This window comes from Paramormyrops kingsleyae, chromosome 20 (assembly GCF_048594095.1).
Source record: "Paramormyrops kingsleyae isolate MSU_618 chromosome 20, PKINGS_0.4, whole genome shotgun sequence".
Lineage (NCBI taxonomy): Eukaryota > Metazoa > Chordata > Actinopteri > Osteoglossiformes > Mormyridae > Paramormyrops > Paramormyrops kingsleyae.
In genome coordinates this window covers 8,822,954-8,835,641 of record NC_132816.1, presented here as the reverse complement: position 1 = coordinate 8,835,641, position 12,688 = coordinate 8,822,954, and the positions used below count along the sequence as shown (strand labels likewise).

Sequence of the window (12,688 nt, the reverse complement as noted above, 5' to 3'; positions counted from 1 at the left end):
CCAGTAAAAAGTCAATACCCCAACTGGTCAAAAAGTCTTAGGAAAATGAAAACCACAATAGATTACTATTCCTTATGAAAGACTGGAGCATTTTAATTTTAATTACTCCATTCATCATCAAATTAAAATCAATGGCTTTAATTACCAATTCTTTGCAATGTTTTATAAGATCAATTTTCCTTATATAGTGATACTTGTTTTTCCAATTAAAGTTGAAATGTAATTGATTTGTTTCTTAAATACATCTAAATCACATGGTCAAAGAATAGGTGGGGTAAAATCTATTTTTATTATCAGTGTTCTTCAAAAAATAGTGCTATCTCTTTGTAACAATTGTTGAGTAATCCTTTACATTTTACCATGGCATTTTTAAACATTTTTTGTTCTCACTAGTCTCCACACTTTTACAAATGCACATTCTCAAGTATCTAACCTCTGATTTCCTAGGTATATATAAACAATAGCCGGATAGTTGTGAATTGTCATGATCTCAAATTTCTTCAGACTTAAACATAAACCAAATACTTTTGAGAATCCCTCTGTTGTCTGTATGGCCAGTAGCATCTGTTTTTTATTTTTCAACAAAAAGTTGTATTGTCAGCTAACTGGATGATAATCACTTCTGGTAGAGAGTCACATCTTGACCCAAAATATTCAGTCCTAGCTGAATTGTTTACTAGAATAATTCAACAACCATAATAAACAAAATTGGGGAAATACCGCATCCTTGTCTAATCCTTCTGCTTACGTCAGGTCTTGAAGGTGTACCTTCAGCCACCATGACAGAGCTGTTGATTTTCTTATATAACATACTAATAATATTTTCTAAATTTTCTCCAAAACCAAAGCCGAATGTATTCAAAATAAACGCATGTTCTAACAAATCAAAAGTCTCATGAAAATCCAAAAACATAACCAAATCATCATCATCATCATCTGTAAATGAGACATAATATATAAGGTCCTGAACTAATCAAATGTTATTACAGATTGATCAACCCTTTATGGACCCTGATTCAGTTGGGGTAATAATCCCTTCCTTTAACCTTGTGACTAAATCTTTATTTCTTTTATTAGTATAAACAATGGCTTTACACATCTACAACTATTACTTTACAGGAATAGCAATTCCTAATATATATATATACATATGTATATATAAAATATATATATAAAACTTTATATATAAGTATATATATATAAAAACTGGTGACAACCCCTGCGTGATGACGTGAAATATAATGCACATGCGTGCTGCAAATCGGGCAGCGTCGCAAAGTGTAGTGGTGTACGCATGCGTATGCGCAGACGCGTGTGCAGTAAGTCGGGCATCGGCAAGGAGAATATTAGGACAGGGCCGCGGGTTCTCACGGAGAAGTACGAGGAAGTATTGGTGTTACGCGCGTAAGCACGTACGTGCTTACGCAGGATTGTTTAGCCCGCCCTTGCGTTCTAATGCTATGCTGGTCGGGTGGCTAGTTATTGAGTTATATAGGATATTTAGTTAGCTTAATGCTTTTAGCTTTTGACTGTGGTTTCCTACTACCGTTTATCCACGACACCGTCAGTCTGAGCCTAGTTTGGTACTCGCAGTCCTTCTAGTGCAATTTGAGAAGACGGCTTATACATAATCAGACCGTGAGCGGGTACACAGGGCACCGTCTCTGCAAACGCTACAAGGCAGGAATCCAGACACCATGCCCGAGAGGAGGCCCTTCGTGCGGCTGCCAGCCGACGTCTCCCCCGTAAACTACGGCCTCTGCCTGAAGCCCGATCTCGTCGACTTCACCTTCGAGGGCAAGCTGGAGGCCGAGGTTGAGGTACAGGGAGAGTGCGAAATATTGAGGTTTTACACTGCTACGGTTAGCGATCAGACGCCACAGCGGGGGACACCTTATGTAATTTAATGTACTCGCATGGGCGGCTGGCTGACGCTAGTTAATTCACGCGCTAGCTTTTACTAGTGTCCATTATATGGTCTAGCTTCTCGTTTAAATTAGCTGTATTGTGAAATTGAAAGACAATGTGTAAACCCACACGGACGCTGTCAGCTTGGAGCCGCCTGCGTCAGGGACGGTTAAACTACCAATATAACCAGCTAGTTTGCTATCTTGTAATACTCGAGGTAAATATTTACCCAAAAACTTTCGCCTTAACGTTTTCGCTGCTTGTGCGGCTTGTTTTAACTTGTATTCTGAAATGTATCCGTTTTGTGTCGAAATACCCAGAAGTCGGTTCAGTTAAGTGGTGTGTTTAGTTGTTTCAGCAAACGAGTGATTTGTTTTGACCTGATTTATCCTGATTTTTTTTATAGGTTTATAAAGTAATATTCTTTTAAATCTATTTTGGTAAATTGATAGTTTGTTTGACTGAATAGGTTATATTTTAGAATTTTATATCACACTTCTGTCACCACATATCATTATCTGAAGTTTTTTCATGTTTTACTTTGTACAGTTGTCACGAAGCTTTCAAAGTAGATGCGCTTACACATTTTGCCAGCAGAAAAACCTCAATAAATATTTTCAGGCGAAGCCCCGTCATCAGTTGACTACACATCTGCTTCAGTACAGAGATAATTTAAGGCATATAAGTTTGTATATACAACATGCTACTGTTTAACCATACACTGATAGGCTTCAAGTCAATAATTTTGAACTCATGAATTGTACGGAGGCCGCAAATTGATGTCTCCTGCCTAACCCTGTAATAAGTTCATCAAGCTAAACTGGGGGCGGACCAGATATCATTTCACAAACTTAACGTAATGCAGTTGCTAAATTTCAGTTTTCAGGAAGTTTTAATGGCGTTCATCCGAAAAATAAAAAGCAGATTCCAAAAGTTAATATTACACTTATCTATTGTACCTGAAATGTAAAAACCCATCATTATGTTTTTGATAACTTCAGGGCAAGTTTTAGAGTATATTTGCCAAACCCCCCAAATAAACATCAAATTCTGGTTGTTAAATGCACTTTACCATAAACGTTTTCCTGAATACTCAGGGTAGCAAAAAATGTGCCCATAGCTTCCTGCATAGGGTCCGGACCCCAACAACCCTGCATAGCACGAGCAGTTCTAGAAGATGGATGGATAGATGGTCGTCTTTTTGTATAGATGGCATCATTTTCTCTTCTGTTCCGTTATTTATTTCTTGTAAATGTAATCTTTTTTTTTTTTTTTAGCAGAAATATCTCAAATAATCATGGTATTACACCATGCAGCCCTAACACTCCAACATGCATACAGTCAATTTTAGTTCCAGTTCCCCAAAGTTGCATGTTTGTGGACAGTAGAAGGATACCGGTGGATCCGCTGAAAAGTCATGCACATGTAGGGTGAATGTGTAAACTCCACAGACACGCACGTACAAAGTGGCGGTGTGCAGCGACACTTATACCCACTGTGCTGCCCTCATTAGTAGCCTTGCATGATGTGTGATGGTGATATGAATGTGGCATTTCATGTACATGCAGTTATTAAATTGAATGGACTGCTGAGTTCATTCATGCTGAGTTATAAGATGTGTCATGATACAATTTGATTTGATTTTGCAATGCAGTCATTTGATATCAGCCGATATTTGAAATGTTATTGCGATATGATTCGGTTTAGTAATACATGATCAACATTTTCAATACAGTGAAACAAAATCTGATTTTAGTTTCATTTGAATTAAAACAAACTTGGAAATGTTTACATTTTTTGAATTTCATTAACAGAATATGTTGAGAAAACTGTGCATGTCTCAAACACAAAAACTCAAGATTTTATTTGCACAGAAAGTATTGTCTTGTATTAGTTTTTTGTTGTTAAAAGTATTTCTGGATATGTATAACTTGTGGTAGATCAGGGGTGTGAAACATATGACCTGCCGGCCGGAACTGGCCTGATGAAAGTTCTTATCCGGCCCGCAAGGGATTTTAGAATATTGACAAATTGAACTGGAAAATCTTGCACAAAAAATACTCTGCTCCTTTAGGGAGTGTGTCTTGCCAAATCTCTTCCACCATCCAAATTCCTTCCCCCATAACGTATCATTCAGCTGTGTAGGTCCATGACGCAGTTTCAAGGTACTTGGGTATGTTTCAAGTTCATCTTTACCGCTGCAGTTCACATCAACGATTACAAACGTTTTGCAAAAAATGTTCTAATTATTAAGAAATCGTTTACAGTTAACTTGATAATACAACTGTCGTTTTATTAGATTAATGTTTAACTCCATTGCGACACGTTTTATCACTTACTTGATTTATTACTAAAATACACTCACAAATGCTTTTTAAAGGAATGTTTTTCTTAATTAGAAATCGTTTACATTTTACTTGATAGTATAACACAATGTATTGTTAGTAGGGGTGCACCGATTGCAGTTTTCTGGCCAATCAACGATCACCGATCCTTAGACAACCTTACCTGCCGATCTCGATTTTTTTTTTGCCGATCTTGTTTCTTTCATAACTAAAAGACAATTACTTCAATGTTTCCATTTTTATTGAGTAAATTGATATGAATACTCACAAAACATGAGGTAGTGTCCTCAAATATAAATGAACATATAAATGAGCATTGCTGTTTGAACTACAAAATCATATTTTTTCTTCCAGACTTTAATTTCTCTAATTTTGTAAAAATGTATTGGGCGGGCGGGAGGGAGGCAGCCTGCACTGCACCTCTCTCGGGAATGGGAGAAAAGGCTGATTTAAAAGCATATAACTAAGATCGGTGGATCTCATGGGAATATGGTCGATTTCTGATCCCCTCAAATTAACGTGATCGAGGCCGATAGATCGGTGCGCCGATCGATCGGTGCACCCCTAATTGTTAGGTTTTCAGTGTGCATTGCAGATCGATAGTGCTATGTTTTCTTAACCGGCATGATTTTATTACCTTGACAAATTCACAGATTTAGCTCAAATGTCATTATTTTATTAATAACTGAGTAATCTAATAAAACATGTTGGTAGTACTATCAAGCTAAATGTAAATGACTCCTTGATCTAAAAAATACACTTTTTAAAAAACATTTGTAAACCTATTTTATTGATGTGAACTCATGTTGCAACCAGTATGGGTGAACTTGAAACTTACAAGGTACTTGGGATGTCTGCTAATTTTGTTGTAAGGATTTCAAAAATACTGTGGTGTGTCTTACTACTGTAATACTGCCCAAGCTGAATAATATTTATAAAACTGTTCATGAAAGTTTACTTGTTTCACTACACTGCTTGTATTTGTGTTTGTTGCAATACATTTGCCCTCTCCTAGTCTGGTGGTATATCACTGCTGTATGCATGCATCGACCGTGACCATCCGCATTTCCAGCTGAAAGTGAAGTATGAACTAGGCTTTAATTTAAATAAGTTGTGCCCAAATATTTTGGTCACAAAATGTGAGTCTGTGGTCACAATCTGGAGCCCTGCAATGAAGCTTAAAAGCAGTAGTGAAGGTGACCCTCTGAAAGCAGTGTGTTTAGTCCTAAAAGAAGATGTTTGGGAGTATTTTGGATTAAAAAACTTAAATGGCAAGGAGGAGCTGGACAAAATGCAAAGCCATCTGCAATGTGTGCAGTACAGGGATTAAGTATTGTGGCAATATGAAAAATCTCAAACTGTGATAACGTAATGTTCGTCACCGACAGTTAAGCGTGCAAACCGTGTTGGGAGGGGGGGAAGCGATCAATGGTGTGTATGTTGGAAAACTCAAAAAACAACGACGTTCCATTTAGTTACCCAAATGCACCTCAAGCATTCATTAGACAGTGGAAAAGTAGCAGAAAGTCAGAAAGGAGAAGCAATCAAACATTGTACATGAACACCTTTTCTACCATCTTTGATCAAACTGAAAACAAATGTAACAGATTTGAAGAAAGGCTGGCTGAGGAAATCTGGAAATACAGGCATTAATATGATTCAGCGCTACCTTTGAATCCCTGGAACTAGTGTGCCTGCTGAAAGGTTTTTTCCACAGCAGAAGATATTACTGCACAAAGAGGTTGCCTCACACCTGAAGGTTTTTTTTTTTTTTTTTTTTGCATTAAAATCTTCCAATGCCTAAAAAAATAAATGCGCTCCTGTGAGTGTTTTCTTTTTGGGATTATTCTGAAATTTAATCATTTTGACTAAGCTATATGCTGAAAACAAATTTATTGTATTGTTACCAAAGTATTTATCAGTAATACAGTAAAACTGAAGACTCTTATTTTCTCAGTACTCTTACATGCATAGCTAAGTCGAGCTACGATTATAGCTCGACTAGTCCGATTAAATAGAGTACTGTCCTTGTCCCAGCATACATGCACAGGAGGGGAATTGATTTATTGAACGAAGTTTGTCTGACTCCTGTACGATAGGTGGTGATATGGCTCCTTTCAGCTTGTTAGTATTGGGCTTTTTCCGGTTGACTTGCTATGTCAGACGTAAAAAAATAATAAAATTAATAATGGATGCGTGGACAAATGAAGCTACACAAACTTTAATTGCGATCTAGTTAGAACAGGTACAACAAGATCAGGATAGCATAAGAAATAGTGTTTTTTTGTATTATATACTATGACAGTTCAATTTTGAAAAATTTACAGATATCACAATGTGATTTTGTTGCAATAATTACTGGGGTATTTATTAACACAAAAGGAGTTAAACAAATATCTCATGAACCTGTCTAGGAGTCATTTAAACGGCAAGGATGAAAAGCATGCGAAAAGCATGCAAAAGCAGCCGAGGTAAACTTTAAACTGATTGTTAAACATGTACTGGATAATCTTGAAAAAGGAATAATCATTGAAATTGCAAAACTTTTTAAGTTTTTTTTCCTATGATAGAGTAAAAATGTTTTGGTGAGACTTTACCAAGCCTGGCCTTGGCACATCTGCGGGTCCTTGAGCTAGGCTCTTAACCCCCATCTGCCTGGGTGCTGCTATGGGTGGCTGCCCTTCATGCCCAGTTTACTCTCACTTACAGAGAAAATTGGGGGATTGGGGGAGGCGTAAAAAGAATTTCTCCAACGGGATCTGTAAAGTATGGGGAGGGGGGGAACTCTGCGTTATAATACCTGTACCTAAACTGGCGGTAATCTAGCCAACTAGCGATGTTGGATGTGCATAAGATGTGATGTTGGTATTAATATTTCACATTGTCCAGTTCTTTAATATACTACAAGCCATTTTTCGATTTCAGTGCAAAATACCCTGCCTTGCATTATGATGTCATTCGGTGCTGGTACTGGTTTTTACGCCAATGGAAAACCTACACCATGAAGTACTTTACTGTTGGTACCTTCTTGAAGTATCAAAAGTGTAGTACCTGGTGTGGTGAAAAAATGCCCTTTAGTTGAGTGGTAAATTGGACATTTTTACAGCGGAGCTCTGCTGGTCGACAGCCATGTTGCCTCGTGCGGGGGGGGGGGGGGGGCGTGGTGGGCGGCAAATTTCTTTTTTGCAGGGTGGTAGGAGATGTCTAATATTTGGGAGAAGTGCTACATGATTGGCCAATGCATGTCTTATAAAATAGTGTGGCAGTGCTGGCACCGGTGATATTAGACAAAACTATATCGGAATTCAGTCTATAATTAAAATAGTTTTAACGGTACCAGGAGTGAAAAACCGGGATTCATTAACATGCTAAAAGCTTTTACAAGTTTTTACAATGGCATGGTCTGCCATCTCCCTTACAAGCATCTCTTTTGGCTTGTCAGATTGAAGTTTAACTCTAAAGTAAAAAAATAAAGGTAAAACTTGTTTTGAACCATTTATTTGTCATTTGTAGTTTGATTTTGAGTAGGGGAGGGGGAAATCGATTAAATTTGAAAATCGGATTTATTGTGAAAAAAATCTGATTTTATTTTTAGGCCATATCGCCCAGCTCTACAATGCTATGATACTTATTTAGATGGACTTGTTGGAAATATGGTACATTTTTATCTTTGCCCAGTTTTTTGTTTAAAGGACTATTAGTTGCTAGTATTTTTGTTGGAACTTCACTACAAAAGTTGTATAATGGTATACAGTGTAGACATGAAACTAATCAGCCTATCGGTAAGGATGGCTGGTACTCGTTTGGGCCGGGTTAGGCTGTTTTATATGCACAAAAGCCATGTATTGGCTCCCGTCATGTCATTGTTATTAACTGTTGGCTGCACTTTGAGGTAGAATATTTTTAAATGACCTTTTTGAACACTGAGGTTATTTCCTGAATTTAATTGTTTGTGATACTTTGGTGTGGTCTGATTTTTTTTTTAATGACTTATGTTCCATTTTTCTGATCGTATAAGTAAAACCTATTCCGCCTGAGTCAAGCATTGTCAAATATGAGAATGTGTAGATAAAGGAGAAAAAAACTAAATAATAAATAAGCTATTTTAAATATGTAGCTATATAATTAGTTGTCATTTATCCATTCTATTTTTGTGGTCTATTTATTCTGAAGTATACCTCGGCTGTTTTTGTGAGGTCTGCATGCGCTTTCTGAGCCAATAATTATTTTTTCTTTGCTCACGCTGTTTCACATTGGTGAGAAATTTAACAAAAATTAGTTAGGCAAACTCAACAAAAGACTTTTGCTTAATGTAGTCCATAGATATATTGTGCAAGTGATATTTCGGCACTGTTTTGTGTCTTGGCACAACTCTTGGCAGTAAGTGTAAGAGAATGCTGCTGATAATTGAATTTCTCAGACTGTCGGAACACACATGGTTTTGGAACTGAACTGACCCCGCAGCTGCAAACAATGCAATGCTTGTTGAGACAAAAAATGCTTGATGGATCTTATTCCACACGTAGTACAGGCATTGTATTGGTGGAACTGGATTTTAATTTTGAAACGGATTGCCCCAAAATGGGAGCAGCGTCGCATAATGCAGTTTCATACCGAACCTGCAGGGTTATCTATAAGGACTTTGTTTCTTGTCTTTTTCGTTTGTATTTTCGTATGCACCCAAGTTACATTCACAGTTTTCGCGCATTAATAAATACAGAAACATTTTTATGATATCTGATATATAACACAAATTTAGCACTAATGTTGTGTTGATCAACGTATACATTTTTTAAATGCAATAAATGTGTTAATCCATGTTACAAATGTGCTTACTGGGAAATCCAGGTAGGTAGGCACCAACCCATGTGCACCCGCATGGAGGTATAAAAGACCCCATGTATACGCATATCACCTGCAGCATCATGGCACCTTTAGGACATTGCACATGCACAAATATGATGGGAGCTGTCCTAATGTTGGTGCTGTTGGCTGCATGCACATTTCTATAAAAGCACCAGAAGCTGCTTTTGTGAACAGAAAACCATTTCATTCCATCAACATTCAACTCATCTGGGATGCCTACATCGTTTTAACAAATACAGTTGCACATTGACCTTGGCCTTTACATCCGTGCGTGTGTATGCACACTTCATTTGTGTATCTGGTATACAGTGATGATCAGAATTAGAGAACAAGAGACTAGGGGTGGCAATATGACCTAAAATTATCATAGTATTTTTGGATCATGGATGGTCATATCATGGTATTACACTTTTCCAAGTGTTCAGAGGACTAGTATGTCTTGTTCCTTGTCCCTTGTGTAATTTTTTTTAAAATATGTACAGTGGTACCTTGGCTCACGAACTTAATTTGTTCGACTCAGTTTGTGACCCGAAAAGTTTGCGACCTGAATCAATTTTTCCTGTTTAAAATAATGTAAATACAAATAATTTGTTCAAACCTCAAACACTGAATTTTTTCATTTTTTCATTTTTCTGCGACCAAGAATATAGACTTAAAATAATAAACTTAAATTATACACAAATAATGCTAAATTAAATAAAACAGTTCAACTGAGCATATGCTTGTTGGCGGGCTGGTCGCTCGAAAGATGCCAAAACATGGAAAAGAACCACAAAACATCCCCCCCAAAAATGACATTCAGCATTAAAAGATGGTGTAACAGTCAAAAACAATACAGTAATTTCGAAAATGTGATTTAAAAAAAAAAAAAAAATTTATACTGAATTATTTTCTTATGCCTAAAATTTTCATGTACATTTTGTGCAATGCGTTGTATGGCAATGAAATTTTGTTTACTGTAAACAAAAAATACGTATGTCATGATACATGGAGTGGGGAAACACGAGCTGGAACCCAGGAAGTCAAGGAACACGGGGTTTATTCAGGATTGTACACAGGGAAACACGCAAGAACGTTGAATGACATTACAATGACACCGGACTGGGGAAACGAACCGAAACGCAGACTTAAATACACAGGACTAATGACAGCAACTCTCAACAGCTGATCAATACAGGGATTCCACTCGAGGTAACGAGGGGGCGTGGCACACGGGAGGATCGGACAAGCAGGGCATGACAACGCAGTTGCCACTATGTGTGAATGTAGAATATAACACTTAAATAGGAGTTTGTTATTAATGAAGTATTTTAATTTCATATATGGATATGTGTTAAAAAGCATCACAAACATGTTTATCAATCATTGAAAGGTACTGCTATAACAGAACGTACATGTTCTCTTTTTCTTTTTCAAATATTCGACCTCTGAAGAGATGTAGATGTATGTCTTTAGTTATTTATAAATTCTACAACCATTCTTGGGCATAATGTACACTTCATGTTTCGGGTGGTTCTTTGGGGTGCTTTTGGGGGATGTTTGTGTGTTCGCAGTTTGAAACACGGTTCGCAAACTGGTATAAAAAATTTTTGAATGTCTGTTTTGTAACCCGATTTGTTCGTGAACAGGACTGTTTGTGGGTCGAGGTACCACTGTTTCTCATTTGTGCTAGTTGTCGGAGGAACAATGCAAAGGGAATTACAAGCTGCTTCAGCTGAAAACAGTGCATTTTACAGTTCCTTTCAAATAAAATGCAGGGTTGCCAGCTTTGGTCAGGTGGCTGGTATGAGATTTGTATATTAAAAAAAAAAAAAGCATATACAGTTGTTAAATATAAACTTTGACGAACATGAAATCGTTTATTGGTTATGTCTGTTTATCCAACATTTTGTAAAATACTGCACCACAATTTGGTAACTCTAGTTGTTTTTCATAATTTTGCCGTCAATTACCTTCCAGAAACTCTTGATAGGGTCCAGATCAGGACTCTGACTGTCATCACTTTAATGTTCTCAACTTCACCTTACCTGTGATAAGGAGCTTTGTCTTGTATAAAAATAACTGGCTGACTGGTGGTTCCTCCCCTATGAGCATCACCATGTCGCTCAAGGAGGTTCTGATACATTAATATTCACCTCATGTAATCGTATGACAAGCAGGCCTGATTCCTGAGGCTAAGGCTGTCACAATCACAAAGTAACTGGCATTATATGGCGCAAGCACAATAATCACCAGAGCTTTTGATGGACGAGTGAAATGTAAAAGTAAACAGAGGACATACATCATTGGTTTTTCTGTCATATGTCGAGATTACGACTTATTTTCCTCTTGATCTCAATATAGCCGAAGTCGTTTTCTCAAGATCACAAAATGTGTTATTTCGGAAAAACAAAAGTTGTAACATGCAAATAGCATGTGTCATGAGTAGGAGGGAAGTGCTATTGCATTTGTGCAGTTTTTTTTTAAAATTATTTTATTTATTTATTACATTCTCACAGAAAATCTAAAGTTCCCTGTGTCCTAGACTCTAGTGAGAAATTAAAGTTTAAAAAGTGACAGCGGCAATAAAATTTTCGCACAATTGCAGTTAAACCGCGATTCACATACGGCGGGATCCATACGGATCAGCTGGGGTCTGTTATGCCACTAGCATTTTTATCATTTGTGAGGAAGTTAGACATTCATTGTAGATTCTTGACAGTCGTCCTGCTACATGAGATACTTGAGCTCAATGAATAGAAACAAGGATCACGCAAAACAAACAGCAGGGCAACTTATTTCTCTGGCTTGCCAGCTAACGTTAGCGTACTACACTATGGTTCATGCATCAAGCCTGTGACCTTGTTTTATCCTAAATCAGCAGGGGAAAAAAGCATTATTAAACACACAACACATTCATAAAATTTTATAACGCTGTATTACATGTTAAAAACAAAAAAGGCTTGTTAGATTATTCATATTTGTGCATTTTCACCACTTTTAAACATTTTTTTTCTTATGATGAACCCTATAGCTAATTTTAAGGTGGTATAAAATTTGTTATTTGCTGCATTGAAACTATTTGTGTGGTGTATCCGATTGTTTACGCAGAAAACTTGAATGTGGGGACAGTTTATCCTAAATCCATCATATGCGAAGATCGAACTTGCGCTTAGTTGGTGCCACCCACTGCTTGAGTCTGAGGTCTTTCAACCACTTTTGACATGCCTTGACATTTTTATATATGTCACCTATCTAAAAAACATTTCTCTTAAAGTGCTGCATAGGGTTTTATTCAGCACAAACTCAGCACCAATATTTTGAGACCATTTAAACTGTTGTAATGTATTTCTTGTTTAAATCAACCATAAATGTTTTGCTTATTATGACTTCTTGTGTGTCGTTCACTCTAGCCAGACTAAACTATGCTCATGATCAAGTTCATTAGTTGCAAACCTATTTGATCATTAGTGCATTCATTTGCAACACTGGCCATCAATTCAACTATAAAATTTTACATTTGGGCATGCACAGGTAAGCAAGAACAAAAAGACAGCCAGTGTTCATCGTTATTGTATATAACTTTTGCA

The 12,688-nt window shown here is 37.0% G+C and overlaps 1 protein-coding gene across 2 annotated transcripts in view; it reads left to right on the top strand.

The window, feature by feature from the left end:
- The first annotated feature begins 1,315 nt into the window (after positions 1–1,315).
- npepps (aminopeptidase puromycin sensitive) overlaps positions 1,316–12,688 on the top strand; it is a 65,154-nt gene continuing 53,781 nt past the window's right edge. The window contains exon 1 of one of the 2 annotated variants that reach the window (XM_072703907.1): positions 1,316–1,820. In XM_072703907.1, coding sequence (XP_072560008.1) covers positions 1,698–1,820 — 123 coding nt within the window. In that variant the 5' untranslated portion in view covers positions 1,316–1,697. Of the gene's footprint in view, positions 1,821–1,857; positions 2,126–12,688 lie in introns of those variants that run through there. The other variant, XM_072703908.1, reaches the window with a different exon arrangement.